Below are 24462 nucleotides of genomic sequence, written 5' to 3' on the forward strand. Positions count from 1 at the left end.
TCCTTGCTTACTTTTCTATGGTCGACCACCGCCGGCGGCAAACTAGCCGGGCTGGCGCGTTAGCCTTAGCAGGCCAGCACGACACGCGACCCATGCACATGACAGGTCGGCCCATGACCCGGTATGGTTTGGCCCTATTTTTCTAAATTTGTTCGGCCTAACCACTTGCAGCATTTGATTTTGGGGCCCCGGTCCCCCTCCTGCAAGAACCCCGAGTTGTTGTCCCACTACGATGTGTTAACCATAGTGGCCTCAATCCCGACTCTCCAGTCCACATCTCTCTTTATATAAGAAACGACTTCATATGTGGGTTTTGTGTGTTTTCTCTTCACGGTACTTCCGTTTCACTCTTTTTAAAGCATATGCATCACGGACCTTTTAAGGTCCATTTCAGTGAAAAGGAGCACTCTCCACAACGAAGGGTCGCACATGGCAGATGGTTGTAAGTCATTTTCCATGAACATGGTGGACATGCACATTTACATGTTCTCGAGTGGATTGTCCACTAGCGGTAGTCAATTTCACGCTCCCTCGCGTACCTTTGTGCAGGGTTAATCCATGGAGAGCATTGTGCATCTCACATGACTATTTATTTGCTGTGATTTCTCCGTGTTATTTGATAACCAACAGTCCCTTTGTTTTTCTCATGCATAGAAGTATTCTTATGTGTCATTTGATTCCGAACGAGCGACGATTGATTTCCATCATTCAATGCCCCGTACCCTATTTCTTTTGGCAATCGTTCGGTGTACCGAAACTATGATCATACGTAGCTAACTTGTGGGGGAACTCATCTTAGGTAGGTAATTGTTCGGCCCATAAAATGCTCGGCCAGCATGCCGTAGTAAGTAAGCCGCGAGCCAAAATTCTGATGATTAAATATGGCTCAAAACATTGATTTGTTTCGACTTCGAGGTAAATGTACATTTGTGGTACATATTGGTTTTAATGCTGTCAACGCGTCCCCGGCATATAAATAGAGTACCCAAGGCACTCAAACCGGCGAACCAAAAAGAGAGGAGAAGACAGAGTAGAGTAGGGCAATGGAAAGAGAGGCAGAAACAGGCAGGATCCTCATCTTTGGCGGCACCGGATACATTGGCAAACACATGGTGAGAACGAGTGTCTCTTTGGGCCACCCAACTTACATTTACGTCCGCCCTGCCACGCCCCAAACCTGACCTTCGAACCTCAACGTCCGTCGCGAGTTCCGTTCCGTCGGCGTCCGCATCATCGAAGTACGCATATATCTCTTTCTCTCTTATGCGATAGGAGCACAACCGGATGCATTCATGCGTGTGCTTGCACCCTTTTTTTTTGGCTTTTTTTAATCAAGAGGTACGAGCGTGTAGATTCGACGAGCACCCGATGATTAACAAAGGCTATATTTTCCTCCAATTATATCTCCGACCATTGCTCTATATGTTAAGGATATCATCACCTGCAAAAACATTGAAGTTGTTGTGGAAATGAAATAGGGAGAGCTAGAGGAGCATGAGAAGCTTGTGGCAGCACTGAAGCAGGTGGACATAGTCATCTCCGCTCTTGCGTACCCTCAGGTACCCGATCGACCAGCTGAAGATCATCGACGCCATTCTTGCCGCCGGCAACATCAAGGTAAGTTATCACTCGCCGATCTAGGAAATCGGCCATTCAATCTCTTTTTTCCTCTTTGATAGAGAGGTTCTTTTCTCTCTTCTTTCTGAGAGTCGAATCCGCCCTGTTCAAGCATACGATAAATCACTTCTCCTAAAGAGTTTGGGTGCTAAAAGTACGAAAAAAAATCTTTCTTCAATTCTCGCTTCTTAACCTGAAAAATCTCGGTCTCGACTATCTAAGCCACCTTCTCTTACTCTAAGAAGATGTAAGAAAAAGATCGTCCTCTTCATTTTTCTTGTTCTTACTAAAAAGAAAAGAGTAAATCTATCAGCCTGAATGGTCGGGGCAGAGCTAGTAGAGACTCAATTTCTGAACACTAAAGAGAAAATTCGGCGCATTAAAAATCGCTCCTTCAATGTTGCACGTAAAGGTAGATCCGTCAAACTGAATGGTCAAGGCAAAGCTAGTAGAGACTCAATTTTTCTGAATCAACAAGAAAATTTGGTGCATTGAAAATCTCTCCTTCAGTGGCGCACGTGATACATCCTTGGCAATCCGATTATGCCCTCGACGATCGATCCTAGTTCAAATCCTTATCGTAACTCATTAGAGTCTTGAAATTAAAGTGTAAATAATTTTACTAGAGAGCTCTACATTTCTTATTTATATACTTAGTACTATATTGGGCTGATCCAGCTCGTTATTTTTCTTGCATTCAAAACCATGGTCTAAAATTAGTTGTGAAAGTAGTGAGGGCTCGGAACGACAATGCGTCAGCTTTGGCTTTGCTGCCTTTAGTATCTACTTTTTCCCATCTTATCAACCGAAAGCAAAATCATACTTCCCATCTCATCTTGATATGTACTTTTTCTTATGTTGAAATAGGTCCAAGCATAAATTTTAGTTTAAGATCCGTTTATTTCGCGAAAAATAATTGATTAGAAAAATATTTTTCCTAAAAGCAATCGCTTGTATAACTTACAAAATTGAATAAACGAAAAATATTATCATTGTTCACGAAAATATTTAGACATGAATTATTACCGATAATGACAATATTTTTCATCGACAAATTACTTTAAGCCATACAAGCAATTATTTTTAGCAAAATATTTTTCAAATTATTCATTTTCCGTGAAACGAAGGCGTTTTTAGAAATTGTAAAAGGACCAATAGTCAAAATTTCTAGAAAATCCCCAAAGAAGCAACATAACCTTTTTTTACTGTTCAAATCCCCCTGATCTAAAAAGTATAGATTTTTTGTTTTCAATAAACATCCAAATATTGGCAATAGGTTAGGTAAAAATCGAGAAAAAGGATAGAGATAGAATAACAGGATCAAACGCTCGAAGTTTAGAAATTAACGTCGCCAAAAAGTCTATGGAAATCGACTCTCACTTTGTACCACACCTTCGTTTGATCATCCACGGATATGGCACGAATCGGATGGTCGAAATCTGGCTAATGATATTTAGAAATTAACGCCAAAAGTCTATGGAAATCGACTCTCACTTTGTACCACACCTTTCGATTTGATCGATCCCCACGGATATGGCATGCGAACCGTCGTGCGTTGGAATCGGTCGGATGGTACCGACGAAATCCTAGGGCTAATTGCATAACATTCCTTGTTTGGTTGCTGCTTACGACGACAGAAAACACGAATTAATATTTCACTCTCATTCTCAAATCAGATTATTATTACTAATAACAAATGTTCCTTCTTATTATCATTATTTTTTTTTAATTTTTTGAGCAGCGGTTTGTGCCGTCTGATTACGGGTGTGATGAGGACAAAATAACGCCACTCCCTCCGTTCCAAGTGTTCTTGGAGAAGAAGAGGAAGATCAGGAGGGCCACCGAGGCTGCAGGCATTCCCTTTCACCTTCGTCACGGCAAACTGCCTCGCTGCATACTTCGTCAATATCCTCCTTCATCCCCACGACCCCCAAGGATGAAATTGTCGTCTACGGCAATGGCGAAGCCAACGGTACTTACTCCCTCCCTCCCTCTCTCTCTCTCTCTCTCTCTCTCTAGGCTCGAAACTTGTTTGGACCCGGATCCGCAGCTGGATCCGCAACTGGATCGGTAATGTCGTCCCTGAACGTTGTTTTCCGCAACTGGATCGGTGGACCATATTCTGTTCATGTTAGTTTCTCCGATAAAAATCCGACGAGAAAATTTAGAGACTTTCCCTGTCCATTATCCTATTTATTTACCTTCTTTAAACATGATTCTATCTTGTGTTAGCCGTGCTTAATTACGAGGAAGACGTAGGGAGGTACACGATCGAGGTGGCAAATGATCCGAGGGCGCGCAACCGGGTCGTCACTTATCGCCCCGAACCGAACATAATTTCTCAGCATGAGCTGATTTCGCCGTGGGAGAAGAAAACGGGTCGGAGCTTCAAGAAAGTCTATGTGCTTGAGGAAGATTTGGTTAAGCTCTCTCAAAGTAAGTTCAAATCACCAATGTCACTATCGTATTCTCTCGACGCCCCCCTTTATTTTGCATCGATTATGATGGGAAAAATGACACTAATGATCTTCAATCTTTGATCCAATATGCAATGTGGTCTTTGAACTTTAGCTCATTGTGTAATGTGATTCATGAACTTTTAATTTGTTCAATGTGATCTCTAAACTTTTGATACATATTCAATTTCATTGTTGAACTATATGAAAATGTACAATATTGTCCCTGATTTTTTATTTTATGAAAGGACAACATTGAATATTTTCATATAGACCAAGGACTAAATTGAACATGTACAAAAAGTCTATGGATCATATTGGACAAATTAAAAGTTTACGGATTACATTACACATTATGTTAAAATTCAAGGATCACATAAATAAATTATAAGATCATGGACCATTTGTGTCATTTTCCCATTATGATAACATCCTCCCGTCTATTGAAATTAATTGTGATACTGCCCCGCAAATTTCTTTAAAACAAAGTCGCGACCCAGACATCGGTCAAGACATGATTTTCTCTGCTTTTTCCTCATTCCATGAATACGAAAGTTTGCTGACACTAAATGGTTTTTATGTCCTTTGTTAAGCTCTGCCACCTCCAGAAAACATACCCGTCTCCATACTTCACTCGATATTCGTCAAGGGAGATATGATGAGCTACGAGATAAGGGAAGATGACCTTGAGGCTTCAAGATTATACCCAGAAATGCAGTGCACCACCTTTGATCAGCTCCTTGACATCTTCCTCACGAATCCTCCAGAGCCAGCTAAGTCTGCTCTTGAATGAGATGATTCCGTAAGGTTGAACTCTAGCAGTTTAGCAGTAGCACAATGTGCTGAATTACAACCGAAGCATCGCTTGGCTTTGGTGAGTTTGAATGACTGAGTTGAAATCCTATAAACTGTTTCTTCTCTTTCCTATGTTTCGTCAATTGAGACTCGGTTCATATCGTTCCAAGCCCTGCTATTTCTGTCCATTGTTTGTAGAAACAACAGTTTTCGGGTGCAGCGCGAGGATATCGATATGGCAGATTAGAGGTTGTGAGTTTGTAACGAGCCACTACACAACCTAAGAGAATCACTGCTCACTTTTGTCGAAATATCTCCTCCGAGAGACATCCTAAGCCGTTTGCGGAACATCGAACCGCATACGTTCGAAAGAAGTCGTGTTTTATAGGAACAGGAACAAGACTTGGTGTGGAGTTTGCTACTACAGTGAGCTGATTGTATATGGTAAGAGTACAGATACCCGAGCAATTTTCAGTATGTAAGAAGCAAAAGCTTTCCATGTTGATGAAAGCTTACGAAGCGTGTTATTCCTTCAACATGCGAAAAGGCATTGAAAAACAGGAAGATATAAGAAAGGAGACGTTTGCAGGTTGATATAGTCGGAAAAAAAAAAAGGCAGATATGAAGCCACTTAAAGTTTCACGCATTTGGTTTGATCAGTCAACAGAAAATCATTTAGGGTCAAAGAAAATATGTATGCAAAAGTTAGGAAAATGAATTCTCTAGCCTAAAAAGGGAAAAACATTTTCTTGAAAAATGAATTCCTGGAAAATCTTTTCCTTTGTCATGTAATTTTCCTCGAAATAAACACACCCTCTTTTACAAAGCTGCAACATATCCAAGGCCAGGTCTCGTTATGCTCTAAATATTGGAGTGAAGAATGCGTTGGAGTTGAAGTGAAGTGAAGCATCTGACAAGAAGAAAGATGAAAAACCGAGAGTAACTAAATGAAGGACATGGGGAAGATTAATAATGAAACTGCTAGTGGGCATTGATCTGTAAGAAGCTGCAAATGGGATCGCAACTAGGAATGAAGTGTCCTATCCCAAAGTCTTGCTTAGTAGAGGAAGGATGGGCACTAAGCTAACATAGGATGGTGTGAAATATGACAATTTTGAAGTTGAGGAAGCATCGGCAAAAGCCCACCAGAGAAAGTCCCCAGCAAGCTAAGTAGTGAAGGAACTTACGGTCGAGATTGATATGGAAGCGATTACCAGAGAGTGAATACGGAAAAATGTTCATGGCCGTTGGAAAACAGAGCCTCAGAGGATAGACATGAGTAAATAAGCAAGAAGGCTCAAAGACCCGGACTGGAACTTGACAAGAAGGATGAAGATGTATAGATTGGCTAGTCATTGCAGTTTAAAAGAAGAGCCTTGGACAATGGGCAACACAACCCCCACTTTCTTTGCTAGATCACCCTGTGAGTTCTGTAAAGTCCCCCCCCCCCCCCCAGTGGATACCAAAAACCACTTCAATTTGCATAATATACAGGGCAGTTTCTGCACACACTAGTCATTCGTGCATCCGAGCAAGCAACACCGACAAAAGTCCCCAAACAGAAGCCTACATACCTCTAGGGAGTGCAAACAAACTCGGCTTGGTCAAGAGTAAGAATCCTAGAGTGTTCTGAAGATAGAGTAAAGGATCGAGTTGTTAACCAAACCTTCAATCTCATAATCCTGCCGCTAATGCTGGCAAGCGTCTGTTCAGCCAACATGGGGATTTTATTAGCCAGAACAATAGAGTGTGCTATAATTGCGACTGGAGTGATGCTAGGTATATTAAGATTAGTCTGTAAGACTGATATACAAGTAATGTTGCAGACTGCAAGCAGGCAGTTTAACAAGTGAACCAATTCAACACTTAGGCGATGGTTTGCCACATCACAGTATATCCATCTTATAAGCCAATCTTCATGTACCTAGCATCGTTCTTGCTACTAAATAAAGGAAACGAGCTGCTTCTGTAATCGAGACCTACTGCTCGTAAAAAGGTTTAAAGGGCAGTTGACCATATCTTGCACATGCTCTATAACTCACTAAATCCATTTAGCAGTTGGCCTTCAAACTGCTACCTAAATTCTCTTACAAACTACCATCGCAAAATTCATGGAGGCATTAGAGAGAGTAGAGAGGATAATTGCACTGCTCTGTCGATGCAATGACAGTGATGAAGACTAAAATGAAAACAGACTATGTTACAAATATGAATTGGCTTGCTCATCAAATTACCGAACATCAATGCAATGAAAGAACTGACCCGTGTGACTAGGCAACAAATATCCTAAAGAATTCCGTCCCAGATACCAAAGACGTACCAAAGCCGCGGATCAACCGGCCGAAGTAATGATATTAAGACATCGAACTATGCTCAGCTTCAGCATGTATTGATTCCATTCTTGCAATCTTTGGTTAAATTGTAGAAAGTTTCGACTCGTGTCTTTGCCCGGTATAGTACCTCAGTGTCCACTGCCACCCTCATATAACCATCGAATTCGACCGGATTCCCATTGTTGAGAAGTCTGGTCTCATTGTACCACTCGCTCTTATTTCCCCACAGCTCCCTATAATCATCCAGCAGATGCACCTTGTATTGAGACCTCAATTTGTCGAAGTAGCTGTAAAAGGGCTCGTTCGTCGCCACGTACAGATTTCGCCACGGCTTAATCACCTCCCGAAGCTTAGCAAGAATAGCATCAGGGGATGTGTCGGAATCCAAGTGAGGCCAGAGCGCCTTATTCTGCGCCTTCTCTCCGCGAACCACATGGACCACATCGAAATCCCAGTCCATCCTCCCACTGATCTCCGTGACGATGTTCATCAGCCTCTTCGACTTCCAGATTGCCTGCCACGGCCTGTGGACGTAATTCGCAGCCTGCCCTTCGCAGACCCTGTACCAGTAATTATCCTTCTCCTCCGGAGCATTGAACTGCCTCCATATGATCGTGCTCTTATCTTTCTTGAGCTGCATCGGCGTGACTTTATAAGTCCCGACCTTCTTAACCGGCACCTTCTTCTTGTGAGTCTCATCCCATTTCTTCCAATCGCTCCAGAACTCGCCCTCCTCCACGATCGAAGCCGTCTCCTTGAGATGCTCGAAGTCGAAATAGAACCGGAAATCCTTCCCTTCCTCATCTTTCTTACTCGGGTTGTACGTCGCCGCCAGGCAAAGCTTCAGATCCATCACGAAGGTGCGATTGAGGTACATCGCCTCGCCCAGCCCGCAGAGGAAGCTCCACATGTAATGATTCATCCCTTTACAGTAATCCGCCCCGCGCGAGTAGTACAAGTATCTCCCCTTCCTGAAACTCGTATCGGACCCCAGTGTCGGTATAGTGTCGTTGATCTCGTCGTCCCTAGCCGGAGCTGGAACTTTCGGTTTCTTGCCGCCCCTGGTGGCGTTGAATCTGCCGCCTTTCGGCGGCCGCGCATTGACGCCCGAATGCCAAGCGCCCGGGTGCACCACCCTGTAAGTGCAGCTCTCTCCAATGCCAATCTTAAACCTCCTGAAATCCCTGTACTTCCTCCAAGATTTCTCCCTCCTGTTCCTGAACCTCCACGCCACGTCGCACTCGTCGGTTTTCGAACCGTTAACCGGAGCCTGATACCCGAGGAACACGATAGACCTGAAGGCTCTCGCATTGAACCTCTTGACGGCGGCCAGAACGCGGGGATCCGAACAATTGACGGGCAGCAGGGCCGCCTCATCGCACGAGGGCTCGGCCCTGGTGGTCGAATTCGCGATCACCTCCTCGGCCCCCTCAACCGCCGGCGACGGCGGCGGCGGAGCGGGAGCGGGGGAGGCGGCGGGGGAGAGGAGGGGAAGGTCCTCGCCGGTCTTGAGGACGGAGTCGTCGTTCTTGAAGGTGGCATTCTGGGTCTGCGTGAACAGCCTGGTGAGGGCGGGGGCGGACTGGAGCCACGGATCCGGGGGCTGGTAGGTGATGGCGACGACGGTGACGATCAGGACGGAGAAGACGAAGACGGAGAAGCAGACATTGCTGATGAGCTTGATGAGGTTCTGGGCGATGGGCTCGGCTCCTGGATCTGAATCTTTCATTGGGGGCGGCCGCGGGGGGTGGTGACTGGTGGGTTGCTTTCTTGCCACCGAGTCCCGGAAGCGCACAGACGAAATGGGTGTCGAAAAGCGAAGAGATTTGAGGTGGGTTTCTCGCTTACAGTCGAGCTCTGAGCTGCGGGAATGGAGATGGAAGGGGACTGGTCAGGGGCGGAGGAGGAAGAAGGTTTCTGCAAATCTTGCGGACTTCAGCTCGGTGAGCTTCCTTGTGTCGGTGTCGGTGATAGAGGTTGGGATGTCAAAAGATTTTCTTTTCCTCTTTTTTTTTTTTGAGTTTTTGCGATTTGTTTTGTTGAAGTGTAATGCCGTATCTAAATTTTTTAATTTGTTCAATTTAATTTTTATATTTTAGTTTAATATTTAATATGATCCCTAAATTTTTTATTTATTCATTGTCATTTCTCAATTTTTATTGTATGTTCAATAATATATGAAAATGTTCAATATAGTTATTCCATTAATTCAAGTCCATGGACTATAGTGAGCATTTTCATGTAATTTAAGGATTATATTGAATATGTACTAAAAATTCAGGAATTATATTAAATAAATTAAAAATTTATAAATTATATTAAATATTAAGTTAAAATTATATGTATCAAATTAAAATTCTAGTATCAAATTATATGTGGAGCCAAAATTTAGAGGTAGCCTGGATCATTATCCCATTTGTTTATGTCGTGGTATTTCTCTTCTGGCCTGTCTCTCTGTCGCTGTCACTTGTCGTTGAGCTCGCTTGCTACGGACGTTTTGCTCGCGCACATGGGACAGGTTTTGTTTTCGAAATAAGGACAGATCATCATAATATGGTATTATTATATGCTGTCATGATTGATGTCCATACTTATCGTTCGAAAAACTACTCTCTCTCCAACCAGGAATGGATGGATATGTAACCCTCCTTGAAGAAGCAGGAGGGGGGGGTGTCGAGGGCTCTGTACGCAGGCAATTTCATGGGCAATTTCATGCATAACCACTTCGTTCCCCTCTAATTTAACTGGAGAATTTACAGCACGGTCCTAAAACTCGTGGATTTCGTGTACTTCAGATCCCGAAAACTTTCGATTTGTACAATTAAATCATCAAACTTATTAATTTCGTGCACTTTTGGCCATTTCGTGGGGTCGGTCAATTTCAAGTGGACGAAAATGCGCACGCCTGCTTGTGGTGAGCGCGCCATGGCCCTTGTCGGTGGTCGATCGAGGGCCCTCTGTGATTTCGGTGAGGTGTGCCGGTCGGCCCCCCATTGTGCCAAACCCCTGAAGGCCATTGGCAAAAAGGAAAGGTATCCTGTAAACCAAAAATGAAAGCTCATTTGGCAAATGCAATGCATCTCCGATGGCTTTTTTCTCAAGGCAAGGGGGTGGCTTTGGCTGTCTAGTATTTTCAGAATGCTAAGCCCAGGCTTCATTATTTTTTTTATTCCAATTTTACCCTCACCGATGGTTTCGTATTCCTTTTGTACCCCTGAACGAAATCACTGTTCATCGTCTTTGCAAAGCCAAGGGTCACCGATGCTTATCATTGTGTGAGGATAGCCAACGGCTTGCCAAGGTTACGCGAGGGTCGCGGAGGTCAAGGCTTGCTTGTTGAGGCTGCTTGAGGCCGCCGCTAGTCGCAACGAGGGTCGCGCGTCTATTTAAGATTTATTTGGTCTCGGCAGTCTACCGCTTGAACTTGCCTCTGTTTAAATGTGCCTTGCAGCTGTTCTCAAAAGTGACTTGCCTGAGGTTGTGCGACCTTGGTGTCGTCTTGCTTGGGGTCATGTGACCTCGGCAGCTTGGGGTCGTGCCACTCTAGGGATACCTAGCCTAGGGTTGCGCAACCTCCACAACGACTGTGGCCAGAGTTTCCAGTTTTGCCTGAGTTGGGTCACTATTGTAATTTTTGTTTTTTCTTGTTTTTTAAACCAAAGGCGTTTATGCAAATAGCATTTACCAAATATTATTTACATTTTGTAAAAACCCTTTAGCCTAGAAGCAAATAGTATTGACATATAACCCTTTAAATGCAAAGGCATTTCCCAAAAGTTCTCTCGAACGCACCCTTAAACCGTCATTCCCGAACCTGTTGTCCTTTTGTCTTTCCTTTTTATTCTTGGTTTTTTTTTTCCAATTTTTCGGATTTCATGTATTATTTTCAAAATTTTATTTTAATTTTCTAACGTGGCATCACCCAACTATACCCTTTTATATTCACCTATTGAAAAATATTTAAAAACCACGCAGCATTAAAAAAAATTGATAAAGAATCATGTGTACGTTTCCGTCCATTTGAAATTAATGGACTTGACAGAAGAGCATAAGCTCGCGAAATTAATGGACTTGACAGAAGAGCAGAAGCTCGCGAACTTAACAAGATTTAGGACTTACATGCACGAATCGAAAGTTTTAGAAATGAATTAGAAACGAAGTGCACGAAATTTACGACTTTCAGGACTTTGCTACGTAACTTTCCCAACTTAAATCTGACAATCTTAGCTAACATGACCTTCCAACTCAAGGATCTTGTGGTGTTGTGTGCGACTTTGGAGTTGCATATAAAAAAGCCCATAACGGTGGGTTAATCAGATTGTGGCTGGGGAGGTGGTTGGGATGACAATGACTGCATATCCGACGATGAATCACATTTCTTTTCCACTTTTGATGTGAGCACGACACCAGCAAGCAGCAAGAAGCACCAGCTCATTTCAAACACATATTCCTTGTACCTGCGGCTCTGCTCGTTTGTCGTTGGAACAGATCGTGGAGATGACTCGAAATCATTCCCGAGTCGGCAAGCAAATAGTAGTAATGTCTATATAAGAAGCAAACGATCCGACTTCGTACCAAACATGCGCAGGACGATTCAAGTTCTGATCAAATTTTCGCAAACATTTTGCTGCAAAGTGTTCTGTCCAGCATCTAATGACTACATGGTTGCAGATTTTTATTGTGACGAGGACTATAAAGTAAGAGAAATCCCATCATAATCACCACAGATTGCGCCATAAGAACACTAACCACCCACTAGTTTCGTAATCACTTGCTTCGCAAATATGGTATCCGAATTCCATCTCTTTAGGTCTTTAATCTTTAAATATAGGAGGCTACGTTAAGTTATGTACAAAAGGAATCTCCACGGAGATCAGGGAGAGAAAAAGGAGATATTGAAACTCAGAACTTAGCGGAAGGCGTGGTCATAGTCATGGTACCGGAAATTCTTGTGGACAAAATGAGCCAACCATCTGGATGCCCCGAAGAACAATACCGCCATCACAACGAGTGTAGTTCTTGCTATGGCCGACAACGCGTTTTGTTTCGCCGCGGCGACGATTCCCAGAGAAGCTACAGACAACACCTGTAAGGTGACCTCGAGTGCATTCAGACCTTTGTATGCATTGTTGCAGCTGCGGCAGTTCACCACGTGAGACCAGTACCTGCGAAAATTGCAACCAACTTTCTCTATCAAATATGCTCAATGGGAAAAAAATTGCATTGGAAGTCACTGCGAACTTGATGATTTTCTCTACCACCCTAAATAAGAACCCTAAGGAAGCTAACGAGAACAACTCGAGAGAAACGGAATGGACTGACTTTTCTTTCCGGTTGACATGGACGGTAATTTTTCTTATGATGGCTTCAGACATCTTTTCGCTTTATTATCAGAGCAGAGACTTCAAAAGCTCGAGACAACTAATTAACTCTCAAATGGATCACCTGTCCATCAGCTGTTCTCTGGGAGGAGTAGCAGGGAGAGCACCACTGAACTTGCCCTTCCAATCAACTTGACCGCCTGCATACTTGTTTAACCACTTCCTGAAACCGACAACAAGCGCATCGGACTTTGTTGGCACGAAACAGGCCTTTTGCCAATTGGAAGAGCCCACCTCCATTATCTTTCGCTCCTGAAAGGCACAAGGAAGTTAATAACCACTAGACTCAGGTGAGTGTCTAAGCAAATACTGGGGCTTGGCATGCATTAGGGATTAATTGAAAGCCAGGCATCTACTACAGCAGCATTCTTACGTTTCTATCAGGAAGATGCTACACACTCAGATCCTCAATGAGAAGAGACACAAAAGAATAAGCAACTTAGGAGAAGGTGTAAAAATCTTCAAGAAAAAACTTAAGACAACTTAATGATAGTTACGTCACTCTGTGCTAGGCTTGAAATGACAACAAGCACTCGTAGTAATCCACTGAACGTTTTTGTACCCTTTCTACAGCCAACCACTAGTCAACAGTTTACAACTTTCTTTCCGTTGAGATTTTTTGTCCCTAGTGACCACTATCTGCATTTAGTGTTCCATGCTAGCATTTGAACATCCTGCGCATAATCAGCATCTAACAACAATAGCTGAGGGATGAAGGTCTTAACAAAAAGACTACCTCAACATGAAGAAGATATAAATCTGAATCCAGAATCAGGTTCTGTCCCACATGAAATATCCATCGTGGAACCACTTGGTCGATCCATACTCCAAAATTTCTTGGGAAGGTCCATATCAATCTGCTGTTACCAGGACTCACTGGAATGCAAATGAAAATCAAAGCCATTCTCCGTTTCGCAGCGGATGCTGAAGACTCCTGTGTCTGATGATATATAGTTGGAAACTATTATTCAGAGCAAACAAATGGATCAATTGCTAATAAATTCACCTAATTTATGTATCATCCATACCATTTTGCTTCCATCTGACATAGCAGTCACATTTCCCGGATCCGATGGACGTTCAGAATAAGCATAAAATATGCATGGTGACATGAATTGGCTACTTCCCCACTCCTGCTTTGCTAAGAAACCATCAATATCGAGTTTCTTTATACTCATCTCAACTGGCCTTCCCCCTTCTCTATCAGCTTTCACAGTGAAAAGAACATACGAGGTGTTGGATAAGCTTTCAAAGAAAGTCGAAACGTAATTAGTGGAGATACCATGGAAAGAAAGTTCTTATCTGTTTTTTGGCCGTTGAGTTCGCATTATACCATAGTGGGCATATGGGACGTGAGCAGGATCCATAAGATTTTCAATCAGCACCTCGTAACTGAAAATGCAGATTCACATGTCTCAGAGCAGTCAAGTGCAAGCTGGCGATAGGGCAGACCTGCTAAAATACCTTCTATGATGATTGCCAAAGTAAAAATAACGCTTTCTTTAAGCACATGATATGCCTAAAGAATGAAACCACTATAGCTACGCAAAACACAACAGTCTACATAGAAAAAAAAGAGTCATGGCGTTCGTAAAAGGAAGAAATTGCAGAAGATGCCATCATACCCATAAGGAATCTCTCTATTTCCCATTAGCTTTGAATAAGATGGATCGTCTAGTTCTGGAATGTACGGGGGTTTCTTCTTCATAATAATGTCTTTGTACTGAGGATCACTATTTGGCCAAAACCACACAATATCATGCTGCACAGTACTTGGATAAACGGCCACACATGCTTTCTTAAATGTGTGAACCTGCGAATGACAGGAAATGACAACTAGTTACAAAAATTTGCTCCAAAATATAGAAGTTCCGATACTTTTGTTTAGAAGAGATAAAAGAGGGAGAACAATAAATCTTAACTGACCACCACCAAGCTCTTCAAAGGAGAAATTCATAGCTTACCTTCAGTTCCATACCATATTATGCCATGTTTAACTCAATTACATGCAACAGGTGTGCCATGGTGCACAAACTGCACCACTACTCGCATTATATGATTAAATCCTTTATCGGATAGAAAATGCTTGAAGAAGCACAGAATAGGCCAGTCTCCTCCTCCGGGGGAAAGATGAAGAATTTCTTAACAGATGTTCTCTAAAAAATACCTAGCAGAGACACTATCGTCTCCCAAAAAACAGAGATTTTAACGTACAATACATTCTCACGACATAGCTTACAGTTGGCATCAGAAATATTTAGTGTTGTTGCTCATTGATGTGATTTAAACATGCTTCATGAGACATTTTACTTCCTCCACCTAATGTTTGACGCCTTTTACACAGCAAAACAGCCACATTTATACATCCATGACATAGACCACTATGCCAATGCCTTCAGGACCACATTACTCATTTGTTGCCCTATTCCACATGCAAATGCAAGAGTGTTCCTTTTTCCTTCCGAATTGCTCGTGAGAGTGGGTTTTTAGTGTCTTTCACCATTCTGAATTATGTAATTTAAAAAGCACATGATTTTGACAAGGAATACTTCGTCATTGGAAAAGGATGAGATTCTCATTGAAGGAAGCCACTCTAATATCGCGTTGGACATTCAATACAAGATTCCAATAAGCCAAGTAATCTTAAACATCTATCGTCGCTGAAACCATTGAGTGATAAACCATTTGCTATACAGTTCGGATTAGTGCTATCAGCAGCCAGAGAGTCATGGACATCAGTATGCCAGGAATACCACTCCTATGAAAGACAGTCGACGGAACTGGAAGCTACTGATATTGATATCCCTGTGTGAATCCAATGGAAGTTCATAACTCCATCTCGCTTAGCGGGACTTTATCATCCAAAAACATTTTAAAAAGAACAACAGAACAGATAAAAAGTGAAAGCAGAACTACTCATCGGGTCCGCAAGCAATGGATAAAAATAATGATAACAAGAAAGGAACGAAAGTCACCGGAGGGCCGTCGGGAGGCGCTTGAGGAATGAACTTGCAGTCCCCGGATCCACCGAAGCACCACCCGTGGTACACGCACTGCAACCTCCCCCACTGATCGATCCGCCCCTCGGACAGCGGCGCCAAGCGGTGAGGACAGCTATCATCGAACACCTGCCAGGCCCCCTCGTTCCTGTCCCACCACACCACCACGTCCAGGCCCATCACCTTCTTCGCGTGCGGCCTCCTCTTGTCGAGGTCGCAGACCGGCATCACCGGGTACCACTGCGAGAACCAGTCGAACTTCTCCCCCGTGGCGTCTATCCGAGCCTCGGGCTCCACCGGAGTCGTCGCCGCCGGTTCTGCCGAAACAGGAGACGCCGGCGACGAAATCGCCGCGCAGAGCTTGGGGCTCGCGATTCGTTTCGGCCGAAGGATTGGCGATCTGGGTCTGATGGAAAGGCTCTTGGGATGCGGTTCTCGGATGCGGACGGAGGGCAGAGAGGAAGCTACGAGAGCTTCCATTGCGGGTTCTTCCTGGGTTCTCTCGCAGAGCTCCGAACAGAGAGACTAGAGGAGGAGACAGAGGATGCGATGACGGTCGATTTTGTGAGTAAACGACAGAGGGTAAGAAGACTCAAACGCAATGGCGATCAAACGGAACTTGAGGCCACAAATTCGTTTCGCAGCGGTAGCTGTAGTTGATGAAGAAAGAATTTGTGGAAGGGGGAGCGAGGGAGGCGCTTGAGCAGACATGGACATGCTCTGTCCTTTTCTTCGCCCGAGAAAGTGTCAAAGAGATTATAGGACAGGGTCGTTAATGGCGTTAAGAACCCGCCACGTCACTGAAGTTGCGGTGGCGTCCACAGGATCGACGGCTATAACATTGTGGAGGGAATGTCAATGAATTTTGGCCGATATGCAGTATAGTTTGAACTCGTAATTTGTTCAATATTATAACTAAATTTTTAATTTATTTAATGTGATCCATAAATTCTGAGTATTTCCATTAATTCAATTTCAGAAAAAATTTCGTATGATTAAGGGATTAGATTAAACATGTACCACAAATTCAAAAACTAATTGAGCTAAAGTTTAGGGACCTCATTGAATAAATTTAAAGTTCATAGACTACATTACATATCGGACCAAAGTTCAGGGACCATTTGTGTAATGGAGAATATTTTCCTAAAAATAATGGCCCGTATCACTTAAAGAAATGAAGGAATGAAAGAAATTATCACCCACGAAAATGTTTAAATATAAATTTTTGTTAATAATGAAAATATTTTTCATTGACTAATTATTTCAAGTGATATAATTGATCATTTCAAATCGTTCTTTTTCCACGAAAAAAATTGCCCCTAATATTAAAACTTCTGGTGACAATGGAAGAAAATTCAAAGCGTTGGAACTAGAATTATAGGAAACTTGAAGGAAAATACACGAAATTATCATAAACTTTGAAAGTAGTACACATTTAGCTTTAAACTTTCAACTGTCACACATTACTTTCGTATACTCTCATTTTGTTATAGTCAGTTACGTATATTTTCTATTAGCATATGACCTATTAAGGATAAAAGTGTATTTTCATTTCATTTTTTTTTGAATAAAATCTCTCTTTTACTCTTGATTTCTATAAAAAAAAATAAAGAAAATAAAGAAGGATAAAATATTGATATCATAAGAAAACATATATATTAATATTTCAACGTAGAAATTGCTAAAATTTAATGAATATATTAATAAAACTAATAAGATATTTTAAGAAGAAGAACTAGAATTAAGTAAAATGAAAAAAAAAAGCTTCAATAACAAAAAGTTCAAATTACAAAATTGGATACTCATTATGTATTTTTAAGAGTTAATATCGCGAAAAACTCAAAATTTGTGCACTTATGATAAATTTATCCTAAACTAATTTTTTGACCACCAAAAATCTCAAATAGGTACGTTTATGACAAATTTATTCTACGTTAATTTCCGTTAAATTATATTAATATTACGAAAAATACAATTCTCTGACCTCTTTGGGAGTATGGTGCATAAGATGTCTTATAGACCTAATGAGGGAAAACGATGAAATGGGTTTGGCAAAGGCTGAGTATGGGTTCATGAGAGGAAGTTGCGTTTCTGAAATCTTTGTTTCATCGCTAAGAGAGACTTCGTAGAGATAGTCTATCTTAGAAGCATTTGAAGTATGAAACTCTATTAAAGATGATGAAGAAGATAATGGAGTGAGAGAAGCAGTAAGAGTGATTGGAGTAAGGTAAAACCCCAAACTGATACACCCATCAAAATAGAGAGGTAGCGTCGTTGCCTCCTTAGTCCCTCGCCCTCGCCTGCTTTTGGTGAGCGCCATGGCCCTTGTCGGTACTCGAGCAAGGGCCCACTGTTTCAGTGAGGTCCGCCGGTCGGCCCCCCATTGTGCCAAGCCCCTGAAGGCCTTTGGCAAAAAGGAAAGGTATCTTGTAAACCAAAATGAAAGCTCGTTTGGCAAATGCAATGCATCTCCAAAGGCTTTTTCTCATGGCAAGGGAGTGGCTTTGGCTGTCTAGCATTTTCAGAATGCTAAGCCCAGGCTTAATGAATCATTTTTATTCCAATTTTACCCTCACTGATGGTTTCGTATTCCTTTTGTACCCCTGGATGAAATCACTGTTCATCGTCTTTGCAAAGCCAAGGGTCACCGATGGTCATCATTGCGTGAGGGTCGCCAACGGCTTGCCAAGGTTACGCGAGGGTCATGGAGGTCAAGGCTCGCCTGTCGAGGCTGCTTGACGTCGCCCTTGGTCGCAACAAGGGTTGTGCGTCTGATTAAGATCTGTCTAGTTTCGGCAGTCCATTGCCTAAGCTCTCCTCCGTTAAAAATCTATCTCGCCGTTGTTCTAAAAAATGACTTGCCTAAGGTTGTGCGACCTTGGTGTCAACTCACCTGGGGTCATGCGACCTCGCCAGCCGATCGCCTGGGGTCGTGCAACTCCAACAATGCCTAGCCTAGGGTTGCGGCCTCGAGAATGACTGTGGCAAGAGCTTCCAGCTTCACCTGAGTTAGGTCACAGTTATGATTTTTGTTTTTTCTTCTTGTTTAAACCGAAGTCATTTATGCAAATAGTATTTACCAGTAAACACTAGTTGCATTACATCAAAAACTTTTAACTCGAAATTCTTTGCATAAAATGCAAAGGCATTTCGTTAAAGTTCTCTCAAACGCACCCTTAAATGCTCATCCCCGACCCTGTTGTCCTCTTCCCTCTTCTTCTTATTCTTGTTTTTTCTTTTCCAAAAATTTCAGATTTCGTGTTTATTTCCAAATTTTTCTTTTAATTTTCTGACGTAGCGTCACAAAACTTCGCCCTTTCATATTCACCTACTGAAACAGTTTTTAAAAAACAACACAGTATTATATACACGAATCGAAAGTTTGAGAAATGAAGTGCACGAAGTTAACAACTTTCAATTTCCCAAATTAAAATCTGACGATCTTAGCTAACATGACATTCCAACTCAAGGATCTTGTAGTGTTGTGTGCGACTTTGGAGTTGCATATAAAAAGCCCATAGCCATAATGGTGGGTTAATCAGCTTGTGGTTGTGGTCGTGGAGGTGGTTGGGATGACCATGGCTGCATATCCGACGATGGAATCGCATTTCTTTTCCACTTTGATGTGAGCACAGCACCAGCAGCAGCGAGAAGCACCAGCTCAGTTCAAGCACATATTCCTCATACCTATGGCTCCGCTCGTTCGTCGTCCGAACAGATCGTGGAGATGAGTCGAAAACGTTCCCAAGTCAAAGAGCAAATAGTAGCGATATCTATATAAGAAGCGAACGACCCGACTTCGTACTGAACAGGCACGGGACAATCCAAATTCTTAGATGTATCGTCATCTTTCCTCACTCTCACAGGTCGATTGTACAATGCTCTTCTGATCAAATTTTCGCAACATTTTGCTGCAAAGTGTTCTGTCCAGCATCTAATGACTACATGGTTGCAGATTTTCACTGAAACTAGGACTTTTAAGGTAAGAGAAATCCCATCATAATCACCATGGATTGTGCCGTAAGAACACTGACCACCCACTAGTTTCGTGATCACTTGCTTCATAAATATGGTATCCGAGTTCCATCTCTTTAGGTCTTTAATCTTTACACATAGGAGGCTATGTTTAGTTATGTACAAAAGGAATCTCCGTGGAGATCAGGGAGAGAAAAAGGAGTTATGGAAACTCAGAACTTAGCGGAAGGCGTGGTCATAGTCATGGTACCGGAAATTCTTGTGGATGAAATGAGCCAACCATCTAGATGCCCCGAAGAACATTACCGTCATCACCACAAGTGTAGTTCTTGCTATAGCCGACAACGCATTTTGTTTCGCTGCGGCGACGATTCCCAGAGAAGCTACAGACAACACCTGTAAGGTGACCTCAAGTGCATTCAGACCTTTGTATGCATTGTTGCAGCTGCGGCAGTTCACCACGTGAGACCAGTACCTGCGAAAATTGCAACCAACTTGCTCTATCAAATCTGCTCAATGGGATAAAAATTGCATTGGAAGTCACTGCGAACTTGATGATTTTCTCTGCCACCCTAAATAAAAACCCTAAGGAAGCTAACGAGAACAACTCAACAGAAACGGAATGGACTGACTTTTCTTTCCAGTCGAATGGATGGTAATTTTTCTTATGATGGCTTCAGACATCTTTTTGCTTTATTATCAGAGCAAAGACTTCAAAAGCTCGAGACAACTAATTAACTCTTAAATGGATCACCTGTCCATCAGCTGTTCTCTTGGAGGAGTAGCTGGGAGAGCACCACTGAACTTGCCCTTCCAATCAACTTGACCGTCTGCATACTTGTTTAACCACTTCCTGAAACCGACAACAAGAGCATCCGACTTTGTTGGCACGAAACAGGCCTTCTGCCAATTGGAAGAGCCCACCTCCATTATCTTTCGCTCCTGAAAGGCACAAGGAAGTTAATAACCACTAGACTCAGGTGAGTATCTAAGCAAATCCTGGTGCTTGGCATGCATTAGGGATTAATTGAAAGCCAGGCATCTTCTACAGCAGCATTCTTACGTTTCTATCAGGAAGATGCTACACACTCATATCCTCGATGAGAAGAGACACAAAAGAGTAAGCAACTTAGGAGGTGTAAAAATCTACAACAAAAAACTTGGACAGCATAATGACAGTTACATCCCTCTGTGCTAGGCTTGAAATGACAATTAGCACTCGTAGTAATCCATTGAACGTTTTTGTAACCTGTCTACAGCCAACCACTAGTCATCAGTTTATAACTTTCTTTCCGTCGAGATTTTTTGTCCCTAGTGACCACTATCTGCATTTAATGTTCCATGCTAGCATCTGAAGATTCTGCGCATAATCAGAACCTAACAAGAATAGCTGAGGGATGAAGGTCTTAACAAAAAGACTACCTCAACATGAAGAAGATATAAATCTGAATCCAGAATCAGGTTCTGTCCCACATGAAATATCCATCGTGGAACCACTTGGTCGATCCATACTCCAAAGTTTCTTGGCAAGCTCCATATGAATCTGCTGTTACCAGGACTCACTGGAATGCAAATGAAAATCAATGCCGTTATCCGTTTCGCCGTGGGTGCTGAAGACTCCTGTGTCTGATGATATATAGTTGGAAACTATTATCAGAGCACAAAAATGGAGATCAATTGCTAATAAATTCACCTAATTTATGTAACATCCATACCATTTTGCTTCCATCTGACATAGCAGTCCCATTTCCAGGATCCAATGGAAGTTCAGAATGAGCATAAAATGTGCATGGTGGCACGAATTGGCTGCTTCCCTGCTCCTGCTTTGCTAAGAAACCATCAATATCGAGTTTCTTTATACTCATCTCAACTGGCCTTCCCCCTTCTCTATCAGCTTTCACAGTGAAAAGAACATACAAGGTGTTGGATAAGCTTTCAAAGAAAGTCAAAACGTAATTAGTGGAGAAACCGTGGAGAAAAAGTTCTTATCTGTTTTTCGGCTGTTGAGTTTGCAGTATACCATAGTGGCATATGGGACGTGAGCAGGATCCATAAGATTTTCAATCAGCACCTCGTAACTGAAAATGCAGATTCACATGTTTCAGAGCAGTTAAGTGCAAGCTGGTCACCTGCTAAAATAGCTTTTATGATGATTGCCAAAGTAAACATAACGCACCCAAAGTAAAATAGCTGGTCACCTGCTACCCACCCATGGGTAGCTCAGTTAGTTAGGGCGTACTTGATATTGTGTGGTTAGGCGCACTGGTCCCAAGTTTGATTCCCCAGCTGAGCTTTTATGATGATTGCCAAAGTAAACATAACGCTTTCTTTAAGCACATGATATGCCTAAAGAATGAAACCACTATAGCTATGCAAAACACAACAGTCTACATAGAAAAAAAGAGTCTTGGCTTTCGTTAAAGGCAGAAATTGCAGAAGATGCTGTCATACCCATAAGGAATCTCTCTATTTCCCATTAGCTTTGAATAAGATGGATCATCTAGTGCTGGAATGTACGGGGGTTTCTTCTTCCTAATAATGTCTTTGTACTGAGGATCACTATTTGGCCAAAACCACACAATATCGTGATGCACAGTGCTTGGATAAACGGCCACACATGCTTTCTTAAATGTGTGAACCTGCGAATAACATGAAAATGACAACTAGTTACAACAATTTGCTCCAAAATATAATAGTTCCAATGCTTTTGTTAGAAGAGATAAAATAGGGAGAACATTAAATCTTAACTGACCACCACCAAGCTCTTCAAAGGAGAAATTCATAGCTTACCTTCAGTTCCATACCATTTTATGCCATGTTTAACTCATTTACAAGCAACAGGTATGCCTAGGCACACAGACTGCACCACTACTCTCATTAAATGATTAAATCCTTTATCGGATAGAAAATGCCTGAAGAAGCACAGAATAAGCCAGTCCCCTCTTCCGGGGGAAAGACGAAAAATTTCTTAACAGATGTTCCCCAAAAAATACCAAGCTGAGACACTATCAGCTCCCGAAAAACAGAGATTTTAACTTACAATACATTCTCACGACGTAACTTACAATTGGCATCAGAAATATTTAGTGTTGTTGCTCATTGACGTGATTTAAACATGCTTCATGAGACATTTTACTTCCTCTACCTAATGTTTGATGAGTTTTACATGGCAAAAGAGCCACATTTATTTATCCAGGACATAGACCACTATGCCAATGCCTTCAGGACCACATTACTCATTTCTTGCCATATTTAGTGTTGTTGCTCATTGAAGTGATTTAAACATGCTTCATGTGACATTTTACTTCCTCTACCTAATGTTTGATGCCTTTTACATGGCAAAAGAGCCACATTTATTTATCCAGGACATAGACCACTATGCCAATGCCTTCGGGACCACATTACTCATTTCTTGCCATATTTAGTGTTGTTGCTCATTGACGTGATTTAAACATGCTTCATGAGACATTTTACTTCCTCTACCTAATGTTTGATGCCTTTTACATGGCAAAAGAGCCACATTTATTTATCCACGACATAGACCACTATGCCAATGCCTTCAGGACCACATTACTCATTTCTTGCCCTATTCCACATGCAAATGCAAGAGCGTTCCTTTTTCCTTCCGAATTGCTCGTGAGAGTGGATTTTTATTGTCTTTCACCATTCTGAATTATGTAATTTAAAAAGCACATGATTTTGTCAAGGAATACTTCGTCATTGGAAAAGGTTGAGATTCTCAGTTGAAGGAAGCCACTCTAATATTGCGTTGGACATTCAACACAAGATTCCAATAAGCGAAGTAATCTTAAACATTTAACGTCGAAATCATAACTGAAACGATTGAATGATAAACCATTTGCTATACAGTTCGGATTAGTACTATCAGCAGCCAGAGAGTCATGGACATCAGTCAACGGAACTGGAAGCTACTGATATCGATATCCCTGTGCGAATCCAATGGAAGTTCGTAACTCCATCTCGCTTAGGGGGACTTTATCATCCAAAAACATTTTAAAAAGAACAACAGAACAGATAAAAAGTGAAAGCCGCACTACTCATCGGGTCCGCAAGCAATAGATAAAAATACTAATCTCCTCAGCGGTAATCAATTACAAATCTATCTAATGAATGAGTTTTCCCTACTAAAATGCGATAAAAACACGACAAAAAGCTTCGAGATGACACTCAAAAGTCCAGAAGTGCGAAACACAAGAAAGGAACGAAAGTTGCCGGAGGACCGTCAGGAGGCGCTTGAGGAATGAACTTGCAGTCCCCGGATCCACCGACGCACCACCCGTGGTACACGCACTGCAACCTCCCCCACTGATCGATCCTCCCCTCGGACAGCGGCGCCAAGCGGTGGGGACAGCTATCATCGAACACCTGCCAGGCCCCCTCGTTCCTGTCCCACCACACCACCACGTCCAGGCCCATCACCTTCTTCGCGTGCGGCCTCCTCTTGTCGAGGTCGCAGACCGCCATCACCGGGTACCACTGCGAGTACCAGTCGAACTTCTCCCCCGCCGCATCGCCCCGAGCCTCGGGCTCCACCGGAGTCGTCGCCGCCGGTTCTTCCGAAACAGGGGAGGACGAACTCGCCGCGCAGAGCTTGGGGCTTGCGATTCGTCTCGGCCGAAGGATTGGCGATCTGGGTCTGATGAAGAGGCTCTTGGGATGCGCTTCTTTGATGCTGACGGAGGGCAGGGAGGAAGCTACGAGAGCTTCCATTGCGGGTTCTTCCTGGGTTCTCTCGCAGAGCTCCGAACAGAGAGACTAGAGAAGGAGACAGAGGATGTGATGACCGTCGATTCTGTGAGTAAAAGAATCGCGAAGAGTGGTAGTCGAGGCCATAAATTCGTTTCGCAGCGGTAGCTGTAGTTGACGAAGAATGAACTTGTGGAAG

General features: G+C 42.6%; 2 protein-coding genes and 2 pseudogenes across 4 annotated transcripts; 1 reads left to right on the forward strand and 3 right to left on the reverse strand.

The window, feature by feature from the left end:
* The first annotated feature begins 699 nt into the window (after positions 1–699).
* On the forward strand, positions 700–5056 carry LOC115670269 (isoeugenol synthase 1-like; annotated as a pseudogene).
* Positions 5057–6419: 1363 nt separating this feature from the next.
* On the reverse strand, positions 6420–8970 carry LOC115670267 (uncharacterized). 2 transcript variants are annotated; one of them, XM_056319923.1, is made up of 2 exons: positions 7131–8970; positions 6420–6550 (listed from the first exon to the last, which is right to left on the reverse strand). In XM_056319923.1, the coding sequence occupies exon 1, from the start codon at positions 8928–8930 to the stop codon at positions 7248–7250; it is 1683 nt and encodes a 560-aa protein (XP_056175898.1). In that variant the 5' UTR covers positions 8931–8970; the 3' UTR covers positions 6420–6550; positions 7131–7247. The 2 variants fall into 2 exon arrangements, with proteins under 2 accessions (XP_056175898.1, XP_030447357.2); XM_030591497.2 differs by having other exon boundaries at positions 6420–6573.
* A 2990-nt stretch (positions 8971–11960) lies between these two features.
* Positions 11961–16265, reverse strand: LOC115669298 (protochlorophyllide-dependent translocon component 52, chloroplastic). Of its 2 annotated transcripts, none has more exons than XM_056320055.1 (7): positions 15558–16265; positions 14208–14395; positions 13885–13974; positions 13611–13797; positions 13319–13516; positions 12647–12834; positions 11961–12366 (listed from the first exon to the last, which is right to left on the reverse strand). In XM_056320055.1, the coding sequence occupies exons 1-7, from the start codon at positions 16059–16061 to the stop codon at positions 12111–12113; spliced, it is 1611 nt and encodes a 536-aa protein (XP_056176030.1). In that variant the 5' UTR covers positions 16062–16265; the 3' UTR covers positions 11961–12110. The 2 variants fall into 2 exon arrangements, with proteins under 2 accessions (XP_056176030.1, XP_056176029.1); XM_056320054.1 differs by having other exon boundaries at positions 13319–13522; positions 15558–16263.
* A 3329-nt stretch (positions 16266–19594) lies between these two features.
* LOC115669774 (protochlorophyllide-dependent translocon component 52, chloroplastic-like) lies at positions 19595–24462 on the reverse strand (annotated as a pseudogene).

The sequence above is a fragment of the Syzygium oleosum genome, unplaced genomic scaffold (genome assembly GCF_021117445.2).
Source record: "Syzygium oleosum isolate NSW1041296 unplaced genomic scaffold, Sole_v2.1 Sole_v2.19, whole genome shotgun sequence".
Lineage (NCBI taxonomy): Eukaryota > Viridiplantae > Streptophyta > Magnoliopsida > Myrtales > Myrtaceae > Syzygium > Syzygium oleosum.